The 26,039-nt window shown below is 40.3% G+C and overlaps 1 protein-coding gene across 2 annotated transcripts in view; it reads left to right on the top strand.

Moving 5' to 3' along the window:
- The window catches only part of CDH23 (cadherin related 23), a 1,802,240-nt gene that overhangs the window by 815,475 nt on the left and 960,726 nt on the right, over positions 1 to 26,039 (top strand). For both annotated transcript variants that reach the window (XM_073685852.1, XM_073685853.1), the window contains exon 9: positions 13,328 to 13,406. In XM_073685852.1, the coding sequence (XP_073541953.1) occupies positions 13,328 to 13,406 (79 nt within the window). The remainder of the gene's footprint in view (positions 1 to 13,327; positions 13,407 to 26,039) is intronic.

The raw sequence follows: 26,039 nt of genomic DNA, 5'->3' as shown, positions 1-26,039 counted from the left end.
AGTAAAGAAAAAGTGAGGGAGTGCCTAGTTATCCCTGATCACAGCGATGATGGTATCCTACCTGGCAGCGGTAGTTGGCACCCTAGCGGGAAACAAGAATGGCGCCCCTGTTCATCAGCGGCTGTCCCTAAGGTCCCTAAAGGCCCCTATAGTAAAGGAAACAGCTGAAGGAAAGACTTTTTATATCCACTATATACACCTGTAGATAAGGTATTGAATGAAAAACTTGGATTCAATGATTTATACTCCTCAGTATTAAAATTGCAGCACTAGGATGTAAAAGTAGTGGAATTATGAAACTCACAGAATTGATAGACATGTTAACGATATGCAAATAATGAAAAGTTAAAACAAAATATTTAAAACATCTCAATTTATTCAATATCAAGTATAAGTGCCACACACAGAAATGCATGCACTTACACACCTTGTCATGCTATCGATGAGGTTATTAATGGTTGTCTGAGGTTATTAATGGCTGTCTGCCATGCTGAATGCATTGTGCATGCAAATCATCAAGACCCACTTCAGGCAGCTCCCTGTGCCTTGATGTTCCAGATGTGTTCCATGGGAGACAAGTTCAGAGATGCTGCAGGTCATGGTAGCACATTTAGGTCATACAGGCTGCTCACAGTAGCACAAGCAACATGCAGCCTGCTTTCATGTTGAAAAACTGCTCCTAGAACACTATAAACCTGCAATCATCTGATCGATGGTACTATATATTTCAATACAACAATTTTGAAGTATATAGTGTAAATTGCAGTCTAGCATGAAGCTAAGTGTTACTGGGCTTCACAGGACTACCAAGATGGGAGCCATGGTAAACCATCGATACTCTGCAGTAAGCATTCCATTTAAATGCCACTGTGAGAGATTGACAGCAGTAACTAAATGGTTAACAGCAGCAATTTGAGCTCAGCTACTGCTTGTGGAGAGAGCTCAGTTATGCTCATATGCGCCAATGTTTTAAAATATGAACTTGCAAGTGAAATTCTTATTATAGTATGAAGACCTATTTTTCTAGTATATTGTAGATAGATTATATGGACTTTACTCACCTTATTTTGCTTGGCTTGATTCATTTACACTTCTCTCTCCACTGAATGATTTTACACTGCTGATCGGAAATGAGCTGTAGAAATGCTATCTATAGCTTACTGGAGACAGTATAACTCCTTTCAGACATGGCAGTAGATGTAGTGAATTCACTTTTTGCTGGATACTGTTTTCATTTAAAATGTACAGCACAGTCGTCTGCCACTTATCATTCTAAACTGCGCTCCTATGTTTGACAGGTGACCAGCATGCTGTCAGATAGAGCGACGCCTTTACCTAGTCTTTTAAATAGAGAAATAGTCTCTTTGAAGGATTTGAGCTCATATCTCTCCTTCTGGAACAGTGAATTAAAGTACAATAAATTCTCGGGATGGAACCCTGAATCTTGATCATTCTCTCTTGTCTTCTATCCATTCATCCAAGCTTCTTCTTTTGGCTATAATTACTTTTCTCAATTGCATAGGAAGCTTGGGGAAAGCCATCACATTCGTGATTTACAAGGTATCTTGCGGATACCAGATCCAGCAACTCTGAACTGTACAAAGGTCACTGACCATGGATTTATGGATAAAGCTTTGGAATGAAGAATTAAGGATATATTCTGAACACTATAGGGGAGATCATAGCAAGGAACAGCAAGTTGCCAATGGTTCATGAAGTTATTTAAGGTTTCATCCAGACCTTCCCATTTTGACTCTATACTTTAGACTTGACATTCCTGTTATAAATTGTAATGAGAAGAGACGTCTATACCACAATTTTTTTTTTCGATGAAAGTGAAGAGCAAGAATTTCTTCCATTTTGTAGTAGAATGTTGTCATTCTACACGTCACTCAGCACTTTATCTCACCAGCACCTTATTGGCGGCTGAGTCAAAGTGGAGGTCTGTGCCCATTACTCATCTGTCTGGTCTGTGCTCATCTGTCTGGTATGTAAAGAGTAGTGTTGAGCCACCCCCGTAGTGTTCGGGTTCGGTTCTGTTTGTCGAACACCGGGATGTTCGTGGAACTGTTCGTCGAACACCTTAGAACACCGTCGAACACCATTAAAACCAATGGCAGGCAAACAAAAACACATAGAAACACATAGAAAACACCTTCAAAGGTGTCCAAAAGCTGACAAACTGCTCAGAAGACACTCTCTTTAAAAAAGCCGGCCGGCAATTCAGCAGCGGCATACACCGGTACCCGACAATTTAGACAAGAAGGAATAGAGAATCACACATAGATTAGATAGATAGAAACATGTCAGTCACATATATAAGAAGTACAGTGACAGTGTTGGTTACTGTACTTGTCATTTAGTGTTAAAGGATTTATTAAAAAAAATATTAATGTTTTCATGCACCGTCTCTTTAAAAAAGCCGGCCGGCAATTCAGCATCTGTACCCGACAATTTATAACAGACAGAATAGAGCTTCACACATAGATTAGATAGATAGAAACATGTCAGTCACATATAGAAGAAGTACAGTGACAGTGTTGATTATTGTACTTGTCATTTAGTGTTAAAATAAAGGATTTATTAAAAAAAAAATTGGCGTGGGGTTCCCCGTAATTTTAGTCTCTAGCGGAGGTTAAGCAGACGGCTGGGGCAGATGTTTGAAGCCTGGAAAGGGGGTAATGCCCACAGAGCTTCCCAGGCAACTAATATCAGCCCCCAGCTGAATACCTAGCCTTTACTAGCTATTAAAATGGGGGACCCCAAAAAAAATGACGTGGGGTCCCCCCTATTTTAATAGCTAGCAAAGGCTTAGCAGACAGCTGGGGGCTGATATTAATAGCCCAGGAAGGGTGCCATGAATATTGGCCCCCTCCTAGGCTAGAAACACCAGCCGTCAGCCGCCCCAGAAATGGCGCATCCATAGGATGCGCCAATTCTGGCACTTAGCCTCGCTCTTCCCACTGCCCTGTAGCGGTGGCAGTGGGGTAATAGGGCTGGGGTTGATGTCAGCTTATAATGCCAGCTGACATCAAGCCCAGGTTAGTAATGGAGAGGCGTCTATAAGACACCTCCATTACTAACCCCATAGTCAAAGTTAAAAAAAAAACACAAACACCCAGAATAAAGTACTTTAATTGAAATAAAGACACAATTCTTTATTGTTCTAAATTAAACCATACTTACCATCACGCCCATTCCAGCTGAAGCCAATGATCTCCTGCAATAAAAGTAAAATAATAAAGCAACATCATCCTTACCTTTCCATGGTTCCCACGACAGCTTCACCTCTGCTACATTCACATGACAGGCTGGACCGCAGCAGAACGCTGCCATCCAGCTTGCCATGCCACAGAGTCTGAGAAGCACAGGCATGCTTGCGCTTCTCAGTGTCTGGCTGTGACGGCATAAAGATGAGCCGAGGTCATGTCCAATGAACTCAGCTCACCTCATGCACGTCACTGACAGCTTGGGAAAATTCTCCTGCGCATGCGGTGAGTGCAGGAGAATTTTCCCACGCTGTCAGTGATGTGCATGAGGTGAGCTCATGTCCAATGAACTCGGCTCCTATGGATGCGCCATTTCTGGGGCGGCTGACGGCTGGTGTTTCTAGCCTAGGAGGGGGCCAATATTCATGGCACCCTTCCTGGGCTATTAATATCAGCTCCCAGCTGTCTGCCTAGCCTTTGCTAGCTATTAAAATAGGGGGGACCCCATGTCATTTTTTGGGGGGTCCCCAATTTTAATAGCTGGCAAAGGTTAGGCACTCAGCTGGGGGCTGATATTAGTTGCCTGGGAAGCTCCGTGGGTATTACCCCCTTCCCAGGCTTCAAACATCTGCCCCAGCCGTCTGCTTAACCTCTGCTAGAGACTAAAATTACGGGGAACCCCACGCCAATTTTTTTTTTAATAAATCCTTTATTTTAACACTAAATGACAAGTTCAGTAATCAACACTATCACTGTACTTCTTATATATGTGACTGACATGTTTCTATCTATCTTATCTATGTGTGATGCTCTATTCTTTCTGTTATAAATTGTCGGGTACCGATGCGGAATTGCCGGCCGGCTTTTTTAAATAGACGGTGCATGAAAACACTAATATTTTTTTTAATAAATCCTTTAACACTAAATGACAAGTACAGTAACCAACACTGTCACTGTACTTCTTATATATGTGACTGACATGTTTCTATCTATCTAATCTATGTGTGATACTCTTCTTTCGGTTCTAAATTGTCGGGTACCGGTGTATGCCGCTGCTGAATTGCCGGCTTTTCATGTTTCACTGTGAGCACTGTTCTCATCAATTTGGGCAACCACTGTAATGCCACAACCACCATGGCTGTGGCATTACAGTGAGTCGCCGACAATCCCTGCATGAATGGTGCTCTAAATAGCGCCAGACATGCAGGACACCCTTTTGGTGCACGAACAGTTATCGAACATAACCTCGAACAGCCGAATTCTTTGCAAATCATTCGAGTTCGTCGAACGACTCGAACACCGCCCAAAACAGCTCGAATTTGAGATTGGCGAACAGTTCGAGTCGAACAACGCTCATCTCTAGTAAAGAGTCATGCTCATCCCATCTTCTATAAAACCTTTGAAAAACCCGTCTTCAACGATTTCTTGACCCAGTCTTGATGTTTCTGCGTCTTGTTCAGTGGTGGGCAGGTTTTGTTACCTCAGCCATGTCTCAGAGCACTGATCACCTTGTTCTCCTGGGCACTCCATGAAGGTTGCAGTTCTGGAATATGACAGCATGGGAGGATGATGGGTTCCTGGTCGCTTCACATTTGATCCTTCTCAAATCTCTGGCAGTTATTGTGCGTTCTTTTTTCAACACGTTTTATGCAACCCTGTTATCTATTTGCATCAAAATGTTTGATGGTTCTGTGATCACGCCCCGATATCTTGGCAATTTCTAGAGTGCTGCTTTCCTCTGTAAGACTTGTAACAATTTTTGACTTTTCAGAGTCAGTTATATTTCTTTTTGGCCCATTTTGCCTGAGGAAAACAAGCTGCTTAATAATTCTGCACACCTCGATAAAGGGTGTTGTATCCTTAGGCCTCCCTCATTACACAGTTACACATCATCTGGTCTGCTTCATCCAATAAGCATTCAAGTTTATACAGCTTGGAGTTTGAAAATGTGCATAAAAAATGATGATATGGTCAAACACTCACTTGCCTAATTGCACATATGGTGTACACAGTGATCCATTGGTAACAATTTATAAAAATTCACACTTCAGTCAGCCTACCAGACATGATGTAAATGTTATTTACTTGCAGATTACCTTTATATATATAAGTTGTCAGGTTCTCTTTAAAAGGGTTTTCTATTAATGCAGTTTAACTCCCACTAACTTTTTCTATACAAAAAGTAATAAAATCAGCTACTCTTACTGACCACTGCCATAGTGCCAGCTGTCTACCACTCCTCCCGATCTTTAATAGGTTGCAGCCGTGATTACGGTGCATGAGACCATTGCAGTCACTACAGTCAGTCATTGCAGGTTGGTGTAGGTGGAAGAATATTGTTGGAATTGTTTTCTTGGCACACTTTGGGTCCTCTTATACCAGTGGATAAATATTTCAACAGTAGTGTTTATCTGAGCATTGCGGCCAAGGTAAAGTTCATCTCTTAAAAGGGATGTCCGGTCTAACACTAATATGCAGTCACTGTATGTGACTAAAGACTTGTGAATCCTCACATCACGCACAATACACGCTGTTAGGATTCTCTGGTATCAGCACCGGGAGCAGTGGGCACTTCACCACAAGTAGGAAAAACATATACATGTGGTCACATGCCGACTAGACGTGCACTGCCTCACTAAGTGCAAGTGCATTGAGTGAGAATGGACACATTTGGACTGTGGCTGGAAGTATGCAAATCGCATACTTGCGGTCACATGACTACCCGCTCCTGGCACTGGCACTATAGAATACTCACAGTGCGCAGACAACCAAGTGCTAATGAATTAGCTACTAAAATATAAACTGTATCTGTAACTTTAATTGCTGCGTGCTGTGAGGATTCTCTGATGTCAGCGCCGAGAGCAGCTATCCCATGACTGCAAGTATGTGATATGCATGCTCCAGGCTAGTATCCAACTAGACTGTTACTGGCCTCATGCAATATATTTACATTGAGCATTCCAGAAACAGTCTAGAGAGATTCTTGCCATGAGTATGCATAGCATATTGCATTCCGATGACCACCGCTGACACTGGAGAATCCTCACAGTGCGCAGTGCACGAGATGTGAGGATTCAAAAGTTTACAGTCACATAGAGTGATGCAGATTTGTGATTTTAGACCTGACAACCCCTTTTATGCCAACTCTTTATCCTATGGCAGAAGGACACTTTCAGCAGGACAGTGTGCAATGTCACAAGCAGACAGTGTCAATTTTAGGAAAAGATCAGATATCAAAATCAAACATCAGCATGATGTCAGTTTGAGGCTAAATACCCTGTCTGACAAGTGATTCTGACAAGTGATCCTGACAAGTGACTTTGATAAGTGACTTTTACAACTGTAATAATAATAATAAAAAAAAAGTCACTGTTCGCTGATGGGACTTGAACCCAAAATTCTGTGTCCAGAAGCCAGTGCTCTAACTACTGAGGTATAAATTCATTTGATGAGCCCTAGGAGTTATATTTGGTTATATGATTTTCAGTGCAAACCTGTCTGAAACTGATCGGGACTTTCAGAAATACCTCCTCCAAGCCAAATTCAAATGATGTTTAATTTTGATGTGTGAGTCTGATATGTGACTTTCTTCAAACATCAGAATCACAATGACTTTTAGTCACCCTGAGTATTTTCATGGTGAATCTCATAAGACAAGAAAAGCTGCCAGCTACTATCACTTGACTGGATAGTGCAATGGTAAGGCATCAGCCTATGAAACTATAGTGTTGTGGTTCAAATCCCAATTGGAATGTTATTATTTTTTTTTAATTATGCCTATTTAGCTCACAAACTACAGGGGTGTTTTACTTTTAATACCTGACATTTGGATTGTCATCCTGACGTGTCAAGAGTTTCATACACGCTGTCTATTTGCATGGCAAATTACATAGCCAAAGTAAATTGGGAGGCACTAATTTACTACATATCTATTTCCAATTGACTGTACATTTGCATAATTTCTTAAAGGGGTCTAATGATAACATTTCTTTATTGTAAATTTGATTCCATCCACCGAAGAACTGGCTGCAAACTCCCAATTTACTTTTGCTATGTAATTATTATTATATATCTCTACCTAAATAATCAAATAATGAACCTACAGTTTAATGGTAAGGCATCTGTGTCACATAGTTTTGGTTTGAAAGGATAATAATAATAGTAATAATAATAATACATTATTAGTTATAATAGTTAATAATAAAAAGTTAAGGGTCCCTACTGGGACTTGAACCCAAAAGCATGTGTTTTACACTCAGCACACTTACCATTGAGCTATAAACTCATTAAAGAAACATAGGCATTCTACTTGCTTATGTTATTTCCAGTGCAATCAGGACTTTCACACAGACATTGTCCAAACCAAATTCAAATGATGTATGAGTTTGATGAATAAGTTTGATAACCTGACTTTCTTCAGACATCAGAATCAAAATCAGAAGGACTTCCAGACACCATGAGTATTTGCATAGTAAATCTCATAAACCAAGAAAAACATTATGCAGCATCATTTGAGCTTATGGCAGAATGGTAACTCACTTGCCTCATGGAGTGGACATTCTGAGTTCAAATTCCTGGTGCAGCAAAATAAACTTTTGTTTTTTAAATGATGCTGGCGAGCACACAAACTTCAGTGAGGCTTGGCTTTAATATCTGACTTTTGTCACACATCAGAATAAGTATCACAATTACTTTTAGATGTCCTGAGTATTATCATGGTTAATCTCATAAGTCAAGAAAAACCTGTAGGGACAATGAACTTTTAGTATTAATTATTATTATTACTATCATTATTATCCTTTCAAACCAAAGCTATGTGTGACACAGATGCCTTACCATTAAACTGTAGGTTCTTTATTTGATTATTTAGGTAGCGATATATAATAATAATTACATAGCAAAAGTAAATTGGGAGTTTGCAGCCAGTTCTTGGATGGATGGAAAGAATAATTTACAATAAAGAAATGTTATCATTAGACCCCTTTAAGAAATTATGCAAATGTACAGTCACTTGGAAATAGATATGTAGTAAATTAGTGCCTCCCAATTTACTTTGGCTATGTAATTTACCATGCAAATAGATAGCGTATATGAAACTCTTAACACGTCAGGATGACAATCCAAATGTCAGATATTAAAAGTAAAACACCCCTGTAGTTTGTGAGCAAAATAGGCATAATTAAAAAATAAAAATAATAATATAATCATATTCCGATTGGGATTTGAACTCTGACACTGTAGTTTCAGAGGCTGATACCTTACCATTAAGCTGTCCAGTCAAGTGATAGTCTTAAGCAGCTTTTCTTCTCTTATGAGATTCACCATGTAAATACTCAGGGTGACTAAAAGTCATTCTGATTCTGATGTTTGAAGAAAGTCACACATCAAACTCACACATCAAAATCAAACATCATTTGAATTTGGCTTGGAGGAGGTATTTCTGAAAGTCCCAAACAGTTTCAGACAGGTTTGCACTGAAAATCATATAACCAAATATAACTCCTAGGCTTCATCAACTGAGTTTATAGCAACCAGTGACTTTGTTTTTTATTATTATTATTACAGTTGTAAAAGTCACTTGACAAAGTCACTTGTCAAGATCACTAGTCAGGATCACTTGTCAGAATCACTTGTCAGGAACACTTGTCAAAATCACTTGTCAGGATCAATTCTTGTCAAAAGCACTTGTCAGAATTACTTGTCAGAATCACTTGTCAAAATCACTAGTCAGAATCACTAGTCAGGATCACTAGTCAGGATCACTAGTCAGGATCACTTGTCAAAATCACTTGTCAGAATCACTAGTCAGGATCACTAGTCAGGATAACTTGTCAAAATCACTTGTCAGGATCACTAGTGAGGATCACTAGCCAGGATCACTTGTCAGAATCACTTGTCAGGATCACTTGTCAAAATCACTTGTCAGAATCACTTGTCAGAATCACTTGTTAGGATCACTTGTCAGAATCACTTGTCAGGAACACTTGTCAGAATCACTTGTCAAAAGCACTTGTCAGGATCACTAGTCAGAATCACTTGTCAAAATCACTTGTCAAAATCACTTGTCAGGATCACTAGTGAGGATCACTAGTCAGGATCACTTGTCAGGATCACTTGTCAAAGTCACTAGTCAGAATCACTAGTCAGGATCACTTGTCAGGATCACTTGTCAAAATCACTTGTCAGGATCACTAGTCAGGATCACTTGTCAGAATCACTTGTCAAAAACACTTGTCAGGATCACTTGTCAGAATCACTTGTCAGAATCACTTGTCAGACAGGGTATTTAGCCTCAAACTGACATCATTCTGATGTTTGATTTTGATATCTGATCATGTCCTAAAATGGACACTGTACAAGAATCTTATTATCATGGATCGGTTCGATGAATATAACATTGATTTTCTTATCTTCCTTGGCTTTCACAGTCCAAGATCTTAAACCTTTAGTGCATATCTAGTACAAGGAAGAGCGCACTGTTCAGTTCATATCAGTACCTCCTTCTAATTTGAGGCTACTGTAAGAAACTATCCTGACCATGGGCCAATGTTCCTATAGGATGACTTTAATAATCAGTGGAATCTATGCCACAATTAATTGCTCTGCAGTTCCAAGTCCAAGGAGGTTCAGCATGCTACTATATATGTTTCATTAATAAAGTGGCCACTTAGTGTGTATATGTTTAATAATATTTACTTATTAGTATATTTAATTATTTTTTAGATAGTATAAGCTTGAAGCATTTATAAAATTAAAAGATACTGCATAATTGCTAGGTTAACTGTTTGTTTCTGAAAATGAATTAAACTGACCTTTGAATTGGGTGTGTGATGAACTATAGCTCTGGATCAAAGTGACTGAAAACGCCTGTCCTTCCTGCCATCCCTGTGATTATGCATGCAAATTCTAAGCCTGACATTTTCTCTGCTGGGGGAAAGAAATCTGAATGTGCTTTTCGCAGCTCTATGTAAATCTAGGAAAGGGAAGAAGAAGCACAAATAAGTGTTTGGAACAATGCATTAATTAGCATTTTGTTTCCCTCATGGTGTAGTTTGTGGAATAAGTACTAAAGGTATTCAGCTATTTTAAATGTAAAAAAGATAACTCCAATATTTCATTCCAGCAGTGACAAAACGCCTATTATTGTAACTACATAGCAGAGCAGCCACATTGTATCCAGGGAACTAGGCTTTACCACCAAAATCGAACTTTTATGGAGAGTGTATTGTTTATTGCTACTTTGGAATAAATGGGGTTCTGGAAACAGGGCAGTGCTTTATATGCTCCTAATTTAGATCTGTGCCGCACTCCCTGTCCGCTGCCATCGCACTCACACAAGGAGACAGGGTGCTGGCTAGGTATTCCAGACTTCACACAACTAAAACCTCTGTTGACTCCTTTCACAAATACAGCAGCTTGGATTTTGTAGTGGGATAATGTTCAGCAAGTGCTTTGTCTTTTAGTTTAAAGCGTAACAGTTGTTTTTAGTTTTATTTCATAAATCAATAGTAAACATGAGAATAGGCAACTTTGTAATATATTTTATCAGTGAAATCTGCTTCTTTCTCTGCCAGAATTGATCAGTCAATATATATATTCTCAATTCTGGGGTAAAATCTGTATTCAGTGAAGAAACTTTTCGGCAGTTGGTACCGATGAGATTCTATGTAGATGGGAGGAGGAAGGCAGAGGGAGGAGCTCTATCTATAGCTCCTCCTTCCTCCCATCTAAAAATAATTGAATCTGTTGCAATTGCCATCTCCTATTGTTTAATTATACCTGACCTATAGAAAACTATGGTCTTTCTGTCCTCATACTCCACAACTGCTTTTGGTGCACATACCAGTCTAGAATGTGCAGACATTGCCCCGGTTTTTAAGATCTGCATCTTCCTTTCTGCATTATTCTCTTTATTAACAGTCTACCAGCACTATAGGAGCTGTAACATACGATCCCTCACTTTCCAGCATGCATTGTGCTATCCTTCGTCCATGTCATGAACTCAGAGGTCGACTTTCTGTTATATCTATACCCAGTATGGTAGCAGGAGCAAATACACATCACTTTTTTTTCTAACTTACTGATAAAAAAAAAAACAGTGAACAGCAAATTAACCCTTTCCCGCCATTGCCAAATTCCATTTTTGTGCTGTGGTTTTATATCTTCCTTTTCCAAGAAACATAACTTTTTTTATTTTTCCATCAACATAGACATATGAGAGCTTATTTTTTTTTATAGATTATAGGTTTGAATGCTATCATTCATTTTAACATAAAATATACCGGAAATTAGTAAAAAAAAAATATATCCAAGTGTGATGAAATGGTGAAAAAAATACAATTCCTCCATTGCTTTTTGGGTTTTGATTTTACTTTTTGTAGTAAAAGTGTAGTAAAAGTAAATTATTCTCTAGGATAGTATAATTACCATACCAAACTTGTATAGTTTTTTTTTAATTTGATTTAAATAGTAAAAAAAAATTCAAAATTTGTAAAAAAAAAAAAATTGGTTTGTCACCATTTTCTGAGACCAGTAACTTTTTTATCCATTGAAGGAGTTGTGTTATGGCATTTTCTTGGGTGGAAAATTGATGTTTTATAGTAATTTTTCTGCATATTGATTTCTTGATCGCTTTGTAATGTTTTTTCTTATTTTTTATAATGAGGATTGCTATACGGTTATTATTATTTAGCGTCATTTATTCCATGGCGCTTTTAAACAATGTTATGTTTTGATAGATTAGACTTTTATGAAAACACAGATACCAAATGTGGTTCTTTGCTGTTTTTATTTTTTTTATGTGAATGAGGAAAAAAATGGGTGATTCCCATTTTTAGGTACATTTTATTTTATGGAAGCTGAGCCCGCTCCACATTGCATGCACCATATACAGTATGTACAGTTAAATAAAAGGGAGACACCCACGACCACTCCAGCATTTTGTAGTGGTATTTATCTTGAGGATAAAATAGTTTTCTTTTTAAAGTTTTTGCAAATTATCTATTTTGCACATTATTTATCTTATAAGATCAATTTGTCAGAAAGTAATGGAATCACAAAGCTTTCAGCTGGCCATTAACACTAGAAGATTAAGCATTTTATCCTGCTGCAGCTCTAAGTCTATGTTCACACGTGTAGGGTGTCTCAGCATCACAAATCTGCAGCAAAAATCTAATCTCTGGCAAGAAATCAGCTGTGTCAAAAATGCAGATTTTGCTGCTTTTTTATGTGTTTTTGTGCGTTTTTTCAGTGTTTTTTTCACTGTCCTTCTGTCTCTTTTTATGCATGTAAATAAAGTTCTGTGAAAAAAGAACCTCATTTTATTTTGCTATCAAAAATGCTGAAAAAACTCTAATGCAAATTTTGGTGCCTTTTTGATGCGTTATTTCAGGGGGTTTTTCACCATCCATTACTTCCTATGGATGATAAAACACTGAAAAAATGCTGAAAAAACGCTGAAAAAAGTGACATGATCTATTTTCCAAAAACTCAACCAAGGCACAAAATACACAGCACAAAAAACCAAGATGTGGGAACAGAGAATTCTGGTTTCTCATAGACTTTGCTGGTACTGCAAAACGCAGCTGAAAATTTGCATAAAAATCTGCAGCAAAATACGCTGAAAAACCCAACATGTGTGAACATAGCCTAAGTCAAAAGACAAACTTCTAAAAGGAAAAATGATAAGGATTCGTACAGACGGCCGTAGATTCTCTCATCTAAGAGATTCGGGCCAATTATGCAAATGACACTCTGATCAAACTCTGATCAGCATAGTGTGATCTGATTCTCCGATGAGAGCATCGTTGTACAGTTGAGGAGAAGATGGAGATTGTGTCAGTGCGCTGAAATCGGATTGTACTCGGATGTCATCCAAGTGCAGTCTGATGATTTCCACGTACCCATAGACTTGCATGGCAGAGTGCGATCCAAATATCAGAGCAAACTTGCATGTGCAGCAAATTTTCAAGCATGTGATCAAATTCGACTTATTTGTCTAGAACTGTGAAACGTAAAGACGGACTTGGGGAAGCTGTAGATATCTACTGAGGAAATGCTCATTGATTTCAAGAATGTGGTTACTTGCTATTCAATGTTTTATTGTTTTCTTTCTAAAGGGGACAACGATACGCATGATAACTGCAATTGATCAAGACAGAGGGCGTCCTAGAGGAATTGGTTACACTATCGTTTCAGGTATGTAGAACATTTGCTGTCAACTGTAATTTTATACAGTTGGTCAATGTATATCTATTTTATTGCTTTAAATAAGTACATATACACATAGTTACTCTTCTGTTACATTACAAAAAAAATAACTAACAATTACCCTTATTTCTAGAATTCTATTATCATGCCCCATTTATTCCTCAATCTGACCTGCTTAACTGGAGGCTCAATAATGACCAATTAGCAGTCAGGTCCCTGGTGGTCAGTGACGTTACTGCTGCCAGCAGAAGTGGCAGTACGGGAAGGAGTATGCATTATTGTATTGCTTTCACAGTGTGGCTCCTCTCTGGCACATTTATCATTTGGGTGGAGAACCTGTTCAATATTGATTCCTAATAAGATTTTGCCGTACAGTATGTTCAATCTCTTGAAATTGTACGTCTTAATCACACAAATTTTCACCTGCCTGTTTTTGTTGTTTATATGACTTGACGTCCTGAATCCACATAATGTGTGCATTTTCCTTGTAGATGTTTATTGATGATACTTCATGTATTGGTTTTGCACTTTTAATTCAGTTGAAACTTTAAATGCAAATGAGAGATACTGAATTTTTTACTGAATATGTATGTTCACTGGCAAGAAATAAGGCGGGGGACATTAAAGGCAATCTGTTATAGTTTTGCTGCCCAATATGAAAGCAGCATGATGTAGGGGCAGAGACCCTGATTCACTTGGGCTGCTTATTGAAGTTTTGATAAAATCACTCATTTGTTGCTGCAGATCTAGCAGTTCTCTGAATGCTGAGCTCTGTATAACTGCGTCCGCACTACCGATGTATCAGCTCCCTGAGTACACTGTGCATAGGCAGAAAACTGCTAATCTTTGGTGGGGCCGTGGTTATATAGAGCCTATGTATATGGAGGATGACATGGCAGCAAGTTTCCTAGTCATCTAGTAATCATCTCCTGCTAATAAAACAGAGATTTTATCACAATTACAGCTAGCAGCCCAGTAAGTCACACATCAATGAAATCCAGGTTTCTGTCTCTACATCATGCTGCCCTTAAACTAAGATGGCAAAAATCTGGGGACAGATTCATTTTTGGTACATTTTTACATAGAATCTTCTGCTTGATGCCAATAACTTGCACATACAGTAGTAGGGATATGTTACAAATGTCCTACCTATCGATAAACTGCAGTCCATTGACATGATTTGGGTTACATGTCTTCTCTTGATATTACTTACTCCCAAGGAGAGAAGATAAAGGACATTTTACCCAATGCCGTATCTACAGTTGACACTGCTGTAGGCACTGAGAATAGTGTTGAGCCACCCCTGTAGTGTACGGGTTCGCATGCCTGCACTCTGCAGTGTCTCTCAAGGATGACAAGCTGTATGGTAGCGCTCTGCTGCGATCCAGCCTGTCATCTCAATGCCATCCCAGCGTGGGAGAATTCTCCTGCTCAAGGTGTGACGTCATTTTCCGGCACCGCATGTGAAGGAGAATTCTCCCACGCTGTCAGTGACGTGCATGAGGTGAGCTGAGTTCATTGGACATCAACTCGGCTCATCTGGATGCCGTCACAGCCAGACACTGAGGAGCTTCACTGAGGAGCTTCTCAGTGTCTGCGGCATGGCAAGCTGGATGGCAGCGTTCTGCTACGATCCAGCCTGTCATGTCAATGTAGCAGAGCTGAAGCCGTCCTGGGAACCATGGAAAGGTAAGGATGAGGTTGGTTTATTATTTTACTTTTATTGCAGGAGATCGTTGGCTTCAGCTGGAATGGGCGATACGGTAAGTAGGGTTTAATTTAGAACATTAAAGGAATGTGTCTTTATTTCAATTAAAGGACTTTATTCCGGGTGTTTGTGTTTTTTTTAACTTTGACTATGGGGTTAGCAATGGGGGTGTCTTATAGACGCCTCTCCATTACTAACCTGGGCTTGATGTCAGCTGGCATTATAAGCTGACATCAACCCCAACCCTATTACCCCACTGCCACCGCTACAGGGCAGTGGGAAGAGCGAGGCTAAGTGCCAGAATTGGCGCATCCTATGGATGCGTCATTTCTGGGGTGGCTGACGGCTGGTGTTTCTAGCCTGGGAGGGGGCCAATATTCATGGCACCCTTCCTGGGCTATTAATATCAGCCCTCAGCTGTCTGCCTAGCCTTTGCTATCTATTAAAATAGGGGGGAACCCACGTCATTTTTTTGGGGGGTCCCCCATTTTAATAGCTAGTAAAGGCTAGGTATTCAGCTGGGGGCTGATATTAGTAGCCTGTGAAGCTCCGTGGGTATTACCCCCTTCCCAGGCTTCAAACATCTGCCCCATCCGTCTGCTTAACCTCCGCTAGAGACTAAAATTACGGGGAACCCCACGGCAATTTTTTTTTAATAAATCCTTTATTTTAACACTAAATGACAAGTACAGTAACCAACACTGTCACTGTACTTATTATATATGTGACTGCCATGTTTCTATCTATCTAATCTATGTGTGATGCTCTTTTCTTTCTGTTCTAAAATGTCAGTTACCGGTGTATGCCGCTGCTGAATTGCCGGCGTTTCATGTTTCACTGTGAGCACTGTTCCCATCGATTTGGGCAACCACTGTAATGCCACAACCACCATGGCTGTGGCATTACAGTGAGTGGCAGACAATCCCTCCATGATTGGTGCTCTAAATAGCGCCAGACATGCAGGACGGGGACCCGAGCTCCCGTCCGAGCATCTCGAAAATACTCGGCGAGCTCCGAGCATCTCGAGTACTGAGATGCTCGGGCGATTACCGAGCAGTGGCGAGCATGCTCGCTCATCACTAATTAACAGTATTGCTGTGAAAAAATCCAGTTACGCTTTTGGTGCACGAACAGTTATCGAACATAACCTCGAACAGCCAAATTTTTTGCAAATTGTTCGAGTTCGTCGAACGACTTGAACACCGCCCAAAACAGCTCGAATTTGAGATTGGCGAACAGTTCGAGTCGAACACCGCTCATCTCTAACTGAGAATAAATGTTCCCCCCATTAAAAGCCCATTTATACTCACCAATTATTGGTTCGGTATGCTCATTTATAATCAAGTGCAATGCTAATGGGTCAGTGATAACAAAGGAGAACTTCAATAATAAAGCAATTGTTTATAAGTGATAACTAGTTATGATAATGTCAAAATTATTGGTACCAGTAGCACTATTAACCGGTTCCCGACAGCCCACTGTAGATAAACGTCGGCGCTTGCCGGGCTCTGTGCAGCGCCGACGTTTAAAAACGGTGGGTGGTCTCGCAGCGCTCAGGACCCCTAGGGTCCTGCAAGCGCTGCGATTCCGGTGCAGAGCGTTAGCTCTGACAGGGAACATCATCGGGACCTGATTAGATCAGGTCCCAGTGATGTTAACCCTTAGCTGTCTTCTATATGCTGTGATCTATAGTGATCACGGCATATAGGAGACAGCAGGAGGAGAGGGGGTCGTCAACTTACCTCTCCGAAGACCTCCGTGTCCTTCCAGGACCTGGGGTTGCTATGGCAGCTGGAGGTCACATGACCGCCTCCAGCTCTGCCATATATGGTGTCCTGTCTGGCTCAGCTGCAGCTGTAGCCAGACAGGAGACTCTGACTGAAACAGTCAGGGAAGATCTCATGTAATGTAATATATGTCTATTACATTACATGAGATCAGAGATCAGAAAAATAAAGATTAATGTCCCATACAGGGACTAAGTAAAAATGTGAAAAAAAGTAAAAAAAAAGTTTTTAAACTATTAATAAAAAAATCACAAAATAAATAAAAATAAATAAATAAAATATTAAACCAATAAATCCGTATATTTTTACAAAACCAAAAAAAGTACACATATTTGGTATCGCCGCGTCCGAAACAACCCGAGCTATAAAACTGTCACACTAATTAACTCCTTCTGTGCACACCGTAATAAAAATAAATAAAAAACGGAGCAAAAAAATATGCTTTTTCATCATATTGCCAAACAAAAAGTGGAAAAAAATGCGATCAAAAAACAAAATAGAAATAAAAATGGTACCACTGAAAACGTCATCTTGTTACGCAAAAAAAAAGCCGCCATACAGCTCCATCAGCCGAAAAATAAAAAAGTTATAGCGCTCAGAATAAAGCAATGCAAAAAAAATATTTTTTTCTATAAAATAGTTTTATTGTGTTAAAACGCCAAAACATAAAAAAAATACAGTAAGTGTAGTATCGCTGTAAACGTACTGACCCGAAGAATAACGCTGCCTGATCACTTTTACCACACGCAGAACGGCATAAAAAAAAAACTCAAAAAACAATTCCTGAATTGTTTGTTTTTGTTAATTTTACCTCCCAAAAAACGGAATAGAAAGCGATCAAAAAATGTCACGTCCCCAAAAATGGTACCAATAAAAATGTCAACTCGTCCCGCAAAAAACAAGCCGTCACATGACTCTGTCGGCCGAAATATGGAAAAATTATAGCTCTCAAAATATGGTGATGCAAAAACTAGATTTTGCAAAAAAAGCGTCTTTTAGTGTGTGACAGCTGTCAGTCATAAAAACCCGATATCAATCTGGTATCTCTGTAATCACACCGACCCGAAGAATAAAGTAATCTAATCAGTTATATCACACTAGGAACGGCGTAAAAAATAAATAAAACCAATTCTTCACCTGCTACTGATTTGTTTATTATGTCCCCAAAGATCCCAGTAAGGCTCTGCCCACATTTATCCTGTGCTCTGCGCTGAGCACTTACACCAGAGTTTCCGTGTAAATCTCTGAAATACATGATTCAGCCGGAACCCATGACGGAAGATTCCCTGTAATGAGACAGATATAGGCCACTGTGGACGCCGTCTAGCCTGGGATCCCACGGTGTCATTTGTTTTAGGCGTGCATAAAAGTGCGGTTGGCCACAGTTTTGTGCACTTCTGAAAAAAAGGACACCGCTACACAGAGGCCAGACGGTGTCCAGAGTAACTCTGCTGCCTCATTACAGTGAATGGATCCTGCAGGGGTTTCATCTGAATTACATCACTTGGAAATTTAGATGGAAACCCCGATGTAAGTGCTCAGCCTAGAGCGCCGGATAAATGTTACGTAAAATGTTCCCAATAAAAGCTTCAACTCAGTCCTCAAAAAAAGCTAGTCCCCACTCAGGTCCGTCATCTGTTAAAAATATAAGGGACTTCCAAGTTACTGGTAGCAGAAAGGCTCTGGAAAAGCAAAATGACCCTTGCCCCCCAAAAGAAATTCAGAAAATTTTGTGCTCCCAAATCCAAATGCCTATTCTACAATAATTTGTTCTCCAATTGTCAAATAGCACTCCGTCCCCCCCAGATCTCACCGTATGGCTAAGCGGTACGATACAGCCACATATGGGGTATTGACACTTTTAGAAGAAATTGTGTGACACATTTCGGCACCATTTTTACCCATTGCCCTGTGTGAAAATGTAAAATCTGAGGGTAAAACATTTTTTTGTGGTAAAAATATAATTATGATTTTTTCACTGCCCAATGGTATAAATTTAAAAATTAAAAAATACTCACTGCTTCCCTAGATGAATTCCTTGAGAGGTGTAGTTTACAAAATGGGGTCATTTGTGGAGGTTTCTGCTGTTTTGGCATGTCAGCGACTCTTCAAATGTGACATGGTGTCTGCTGCCTATCCCAGCCAACATAGCGCTCCTTTCTCTTCCGAACCCTGCCGTACACCAAAGCAGTGGTTTTCCCCCACATATGGGGTATCGGCGTACTCAGGAGAAATTGTACAACAAATTTCATGGTGCAATTTCTCCGGTTATCCTTATGATAATGCAAAATTAGGGGATGAAAAACATTTTTTATGGGAAAAATGTGAAAATTTTATTTTCACGGCTCAATATTATAAACTTCTGTGAAGCAGCTGGGGGTGCAAGGTGCTCACCACACATCTAGATAAGTTCCCTAAGGGGTCTAGTTTCCAAAATGGTGGCACTTGTGGGGGGTTTCCGCTGTTTAGACACATTAGGGGCTCCACAAATGTGACATGGCGTCCGCTAATTATTCAAATAAATTTTACATTCAAAAAGTCAAATGGCGCTCCTTCCCTTTCAAACCCTGCCGTGCGCCCAAACAGTGGTTTTCCCTCACATATGGGGTATCGGCGTGTTCAGGAGAAATTGCACAACAAACTTCATGGTGCAATTTATCCTGTTACCCTTATGATAATACAAAATTAGAGAATGAAAAAGATTTTTTGTGGGAAAAATGTGAAAATTTTATTTTTACGGCTCAATGTTATAAACTTCTGTGAAGCAGCTGGGGGTGCGAGGTGCTCACCACACATCTAGATAAGTTCCCTAAGGGGTCTAGTTTCCAAAATGGTGGCACTTGTGGGGGGTTTCCACTGTTTAGTCACATTAGGGGCTCCCCAAATGCGACATGGCGTCTGCTAATTATTCAAACAAATTTTACATTCAAAAAGTCAAATGGCGCTCCTTCCCTTTCAAACCCTGCCATGCGCCCAAACAGTAATTTGCCTCCACATATGGGGTATCAGCGTGTTCAGGAGAAATTGCACAACAAATTTCATGGTGCAATTTATCCTATTACCCTTATGATAATGCAAAATTAAGGGATGAAAAACGGTTTTGTGGGAAAAATGTGAAAATTTTATTTTTACGGCTCAATATTATAAACTTCTGTGAAGCAGCTGGGGGTGCGAGGTGCTCACCACACATCTAGATAAGTTCCCTAAGGGGTCTAGTTTCCAAAATGGTGGCACTTGTGGGGGGTTTCCACTGTTTAGTCACATTAGGGGCTCCCCAAATGCGACATGGCGTCTGCTAATTATTCAAACAAATTTTACATTCAAAAAGTCAAATGGCGCTCCTTCCCTTTCAAACCCTGCCATGCGCCCAAACAGTAATTTGCCTCCGCATATGGGGTATCAGCGTGTTCAGGAGAAATTGCACAACAAATTTCATGGTGCAATTTATCCTATTACCCTTATGATAATGCAAAATTAAGGGATGAAAAACGGTTTTGTGGGAAAAATGTGAAAATTTTATTTTTACAGCTCAATATTATAAACTTCTGTGAAGCACCTTGGGGTTCAAGGTGCTCATCACACATCTAGATAAGTTCCCTAAGGGGTCTAGTTTCCAAAATGGTGTCACTTGTGGGGGGTTTCCACTGTTTAGGCACATCAGGAGCTCTCCAAACGCAACATGGCGTCTGCTAATTATTCAGACAAATTTTACATTCAAAAAGTCTAATGGCGCTCCTTCCCTTCCGAGCCCTGCCGTGCGCCCAAACAGTGGTTTTCCCTCACATATGGGGTATCAGCACGCTCAAGAGAAATTGCACAAAAAATTTTGGGGTCCATTTTTTTCCTGTTACCCCTGTGAAAATAAAAAAAATTGGGTCTAAAGTAACATTTTTGTGAAAAAAGTTAAATGTTAATTTTTTTCTTCCACATTCCAAAAATTTCTGTGAAGCACCTGAAGGGTTAATAAAGTTCTTGAATGTGGTTTTGAGCACCTTGAGGGGTGCAGTTTTTAGAACGGTGTCACTTTTGGGTATTTTCTGTCATAAAGACCCCTCAAAGTGACTTCAAATATGATGTGGTCCCTAAAAAAATGTTTTTGTAAATTTTGTTGGAAAAATGAGAAATCGCTGGTCAACTTTTAACCCTTATAGCTCCCTAACAAAAAAAAATTTTGGTTCCAAAATTGTGCTGATGTAAAGTAGACATGTGGGAAATGTTATTTATTAAGTATTTTGTGTGACATATTTCTCTGATTTAAGGGCTTAAAAATTCAAAGTTTGAAAATTGCAAAATTTTCAAAATTTTCGCCAAATTTCCGATTTTTTCACAAATAAACGCATGTGATATCAAAGAAATTTTACCACTATCATGAAGTACAATATGTCACGAAAAAACAATCTCAGAATCAGGGGGATCCGTTGAAGCGTTCCAGAGTAATTGCTTCATAAAGTGACAGTGGTCAGAATTGAAAAAATTGGCCCGGTCACGAAGGCAAAAACAGGCTCTGGTGCGAAGTGGTTAACAGACATCCATGCTGCCTAGCGAGCAGCCTGGTCCTGGTGTTCAGTGGGGTGGATTGTTTTCTCCATCATGTGGTCTTCTTGGGCACATAGGGCCTACTATGCTCACCAGAATATGGGATCTGTATATAGATTAGTAATACCACAAATAATAATAAATACTGTGACTAAATATTATGATAAGGAAACTGAATAATACCACTTTATCAAGACCTAATAACACCACCATACTGAGACTGACCAGAACTCCCATACTGCGACTAAATATTACTATCATATAAACACTACCCACCATACTGATATTGGATAACCACCATACAAAGACTGACTAGTACCACTATACTCTGAATGAATAACAAAACCAAAGACTGAATAATACTGCCATATAAAATACATAATGCTTAATAAAAAAAACACTATGGGACTACCGAAAATATAGTAAATGCCACTGATTAGCAGCGCTCACTCTATGTACAGTAATAGGAAGAAAAGTGTCAAGCAGCATTAGTAAGGGGAGGGGGAGAAAGCACACAACGAACACTTCTATCATTGCACAGACACTATTAAAAAGTGAGTTTAAAGAAGTTGTTCCCTTTCAGAATAGGTTGGTCCCCGTGTTCAATTAGTTATAAGAAACAAACAACCCTTGCTTTACTCACTATCCATTCTCTGCTGCTGCTCCCGGTGTCCGGCATCGGCTGCGACGCTGACAGGCAGTCAGTGAGCCCAGCAGCTCTGCTTGTGTAATCGGAATAGCTCGCTCAGTGTAGTTGAGCTCAGTGATTGGCTGCAGACGTGATGTCAGTGTCACAGCCAATAATAAACATCGAGAGCAGTGGCAGAGACTCAGTGGTGGACCCGGGAATGGTGAGTAAATGCAGTATGTTTATTTTTAACAAACTGTGCCATGGGGCCCCAACATTTTCTGAAAGGTGACTAACCCCTTTAATAAGAAAATTGCCTCTTCAGAGAAAAAGAGGACTTGAACTCTATAGCGCCACCTATTGGAAGCAGCAATTCTGCAAGTCACAATCGACCCTTTAATGAGTCATGCAATATGACATAGGATAATAGCCAAATCAGAATCTACAGACACGGTGATGCTTCCAATAGGTGGTGCTATAGAGTTCTATTTTCCTCTGAAGAGGAAATTTGCATATTAAATTTCCCAGAGGAGCATTGCACGGTGAATAAGCCTCCTTACCTTGACGTGCCAGAGACGGTATGTCACTCTCCATAAGAAGAAACGTTGCCCCTTACACCCTAACGCCTTTAACAAATCTAGTGCATATATCATTCACACATCACAGATGCTGCTGAAATCAGTGTACCTATCAATATTACATGCAGCATAGATTTGGTGACAAAATCTCAATCAAAAAGAATCTGCCATCACATGTGAAGCCCCTGTACTGCTGCCATAGTGTTAAAATGTACAATGACTGTTTATTAAGATTATCGGTCTCTAAACTGTCACTTTCAGCAGGTAAGGAAAACTAGTTTTTAGGTTGCGATTATTACATGGGAATAGTGATGGAGGCAGTGAGCCAGTCTCTATTCTTTCAATTTAGGTCCATTTAAGTGAGGTGTCCTTGCCTTGGCTTCATCTACCACTGCATATGCAGTGGATATCCCTAAAGCCTAACTGCAAACATAGCATGATTTCTAGCTTGGGGCCAGCACTGTTTGCATCACTAGTAACTGGTTGCAAGTGCTACATAAAGTAGAGGCGTATCAGCTTGTGTCCCGGGTGCAGTCGGTAGGGGGACGCCGTTGAGCTGCCTGATGCTGTGGTCCGAGATGTCTCCCTTTCTTTGTGGGAAAGATGCAACGCTCGGGCTCCTAATGATCAATTGTGCTGGGGTCTTTCAGATGCGAGTACTTTTGAAGCCCTGACTGCTGCCACTTCCATGTCAGGGTAACATTAGCAGTGTGATCAGATCAGCTAATCACGCTGCTGATGTCACTTGTCAGTGCCGCAGAGGCGTGTACAACGTTGGTGGTAAATGCTCCAGTGGAACTGAAGACAACGAAGATTTATTGTAATAGAGAGGGGAGGGAATTGAGAACAAAGTATGGGAAGTGAGTGAAGGGATGGGTGCAGACACAGTATTGGGAGAGAGTGAAAGGATGGGTGCAGACACAGTATTGGGAGCAGGCAAAAGATGCAGACACAGTATGGAGAGTGAAGGGGGGATGGGTGCAGATGCAGTATGGGGAGTGAGGGGGGTTGGGTGTGGACACAGTATGGGAAGTGAAGGGGATGGGTGTGGACACAATATAGGGAGTGAGGGGCAATAGGCATGGACACAGTATGGGGAGTGAGGGGGGATGGGTGCAGACACACTATGAGGAGTGAGGGTAATGAGATTGGTGCAGACACAGTGTGGAGAGTGAGGGATGTGAAGAAATTTTAGGACACAGTATGAGGAGCGAGGGAAAGTATGGGTGTGAGCACAGTATGGAGAGCAAGGGGGTGTGTATGAGGAAACAGTATGAGAAGGAATGGGTGCAGACAGTATTGGGAGCGAGGGGCGGTGATGAATTCAAACAGTGTAGGGAGTGGGGGTGAAGGGATGGGTGCAAACATACTATGTGAAGTGTGGTGTGTGTGTGAGGAGACAACATGAGAGAGGGGGAAATGTGTGAGGAGACATTATGGGGGGATAAAAGTGTAAGGGGCACAGAATAGAGACTTGGTAGTGCGGGGGGGCAGTATAGAGAGGGAGCAACATTGGGAGACAGTATGCCGGGGTGGGGTGAATGTGATGAGTGCGCACAGTATAGAGACTGGGCACTATAGGATGACATAGTGTGAGAGTACAGTGTGAAGAGGGGCCAGGTATGGAAAGGAGAGGGCAGTGTAGAGGGCATGTACCATAAGAGGGACAGTGTGTGGAAGTCATATTTTGTGCAGGGAACACAGTGAGAGGCAATTACTTTTTCAGGGGCACAGCGTAGGGCAAATATTTTTATTCAGGAGCATTATAATTATGCTGCTATTTTTAAGGGCATCGTGTCGGGATGTGCTGCAGAAGACCGTAGAACATGGAAGTCTGCCGAGATGAGCTGTGGATTTGAAAAGTCTTTATGGCATCTGGACAAGATGATGAAAAGAAATAGAACGATTCCAATCAGAGACGACATAATCTGTAAGGTACAGTATTTAGATTTAGATGTACGTAAACGTTTATTTGTGATACTAATTCTCATCAGTACTGTGGTTCCTGTATGGTCCGTAGTCTGATAATGACTGATAACAACAACTCCTTACATCTCCCTACCATTGTTAAGGACATTCTGGGAGTTGTAGGTTCATGTCATACAAATGTATATGGGTTTGACTTGACATTACAATTAATGTACCATGAACTGATGGTGGTTCTGGTGATGTATTCATATACTGATCATGGTACAGAAATCAGGTGATTTATTCATTTAATGATGTTGATTCTGGTAAAGTATTTCTGTACTGATGGTGGTTCTGGTGCTGAATTCATGTACAAATGGTGGCCTAAATGACGTATTAATGTACTATTGGTGGTTCTGATGATGTATTCATGTACTAATGGTGGTCCCAGTGATGTATTGTACTGATGGAGGTTCTAGTGATCTATTTCTGCACTGCTGGTGGTTCTGGTGATGTGTTTTTGTACTGCTGGTGGTTCTGGTGATGTATTTCTGTACTGATGAGGGTTGAGATGCTCTGTTTCTGTACTAATGGGGGTTCTGGTGATATATTGTTGTGCTGTTAATGGCTCTGGTCCTGTACACATGTAACAATCCATAACTTGTAAGATTACGTGATAAATGTCTATGTTAATAAAGTGTTGTGTCATCTGAAAAGGTTAAGGGTTGCTATGTTTTTATTTATGTTAGAAGCATTAAAGGGGTTTTCCAAGTTTGTTATGAAAGTCTGCAGTTACTCTATGTGACTGCAGACTTCTGAATTCTCACAATGCACACTGCACGCGGTCAGGATTCTCTGGTGCCGGCGGTGAGAGTGGGGGGTCATGGAACTGCAAGTATGCAATTTACATGCATGCGGTCACGTGCCGATTAGACATGCGTGGCCTCATTCAATGACAATGAATTGAGAGAGGCCAGACACATCTAGTTGTAATGTGGCTGGGAATTTGCAAATTGCATAATTGTGCTTACATGACCGTCCACTCTTGCCACCATCATGAGAGAATCCTAAAAGTGTGCAGTCCACGCTCTGTGAGAATTCAGAAGCCTGCAGTCACCTAGAATGACTGTAGACTTTTATCGCAAACCTGGACAAGCCATTTAATTATAAAATTAGGCCCTGTAGCATGCCAATCCTAACAGCGTGTAGTATACTCACTGTCAGGATTCAGCTTTGCTTGCTAGATCCAGCAATTATCACATGGTCACTTCACTCATATGCGATTTTCATACTTACGGTCAAGTGACAACTAGCTTTTCTTTTTGCTTCTCTCATTTTTTCACTCAACAGTGAGAGAAATAGGAAGCGCAGCTCGTCAGCATGTGACTGTAAGTAAGCAAATCACATATGAATGATTGGCCACATGAAGAAACTGACCAGCATGTGGCCAATCATGCTGCCAGGTTTTCGTCTTCA

Source organism: Phyllobates terribilis, unplaced genomic scaffold (assembly GCF_046119375.1).
Source record: "Phyllobates terribilis strain yellow unplaced genomic scaffold, ASM4611937v1 Scaffold_5__5_contigs__length_657084704, whole genome shotgun sequence".
Lineage (NCBI taxonomy): Eukaryota > Metazoa > Chordata > Amphibia > Anura > Dendrobatidae > Phyllobates > Phyllobates terribilis.
The sequence above is the reverse complement of the archived record's forward strand: the minus strand, read 5'-3'. Positions and strand labels throughout refer to the sequence as shown.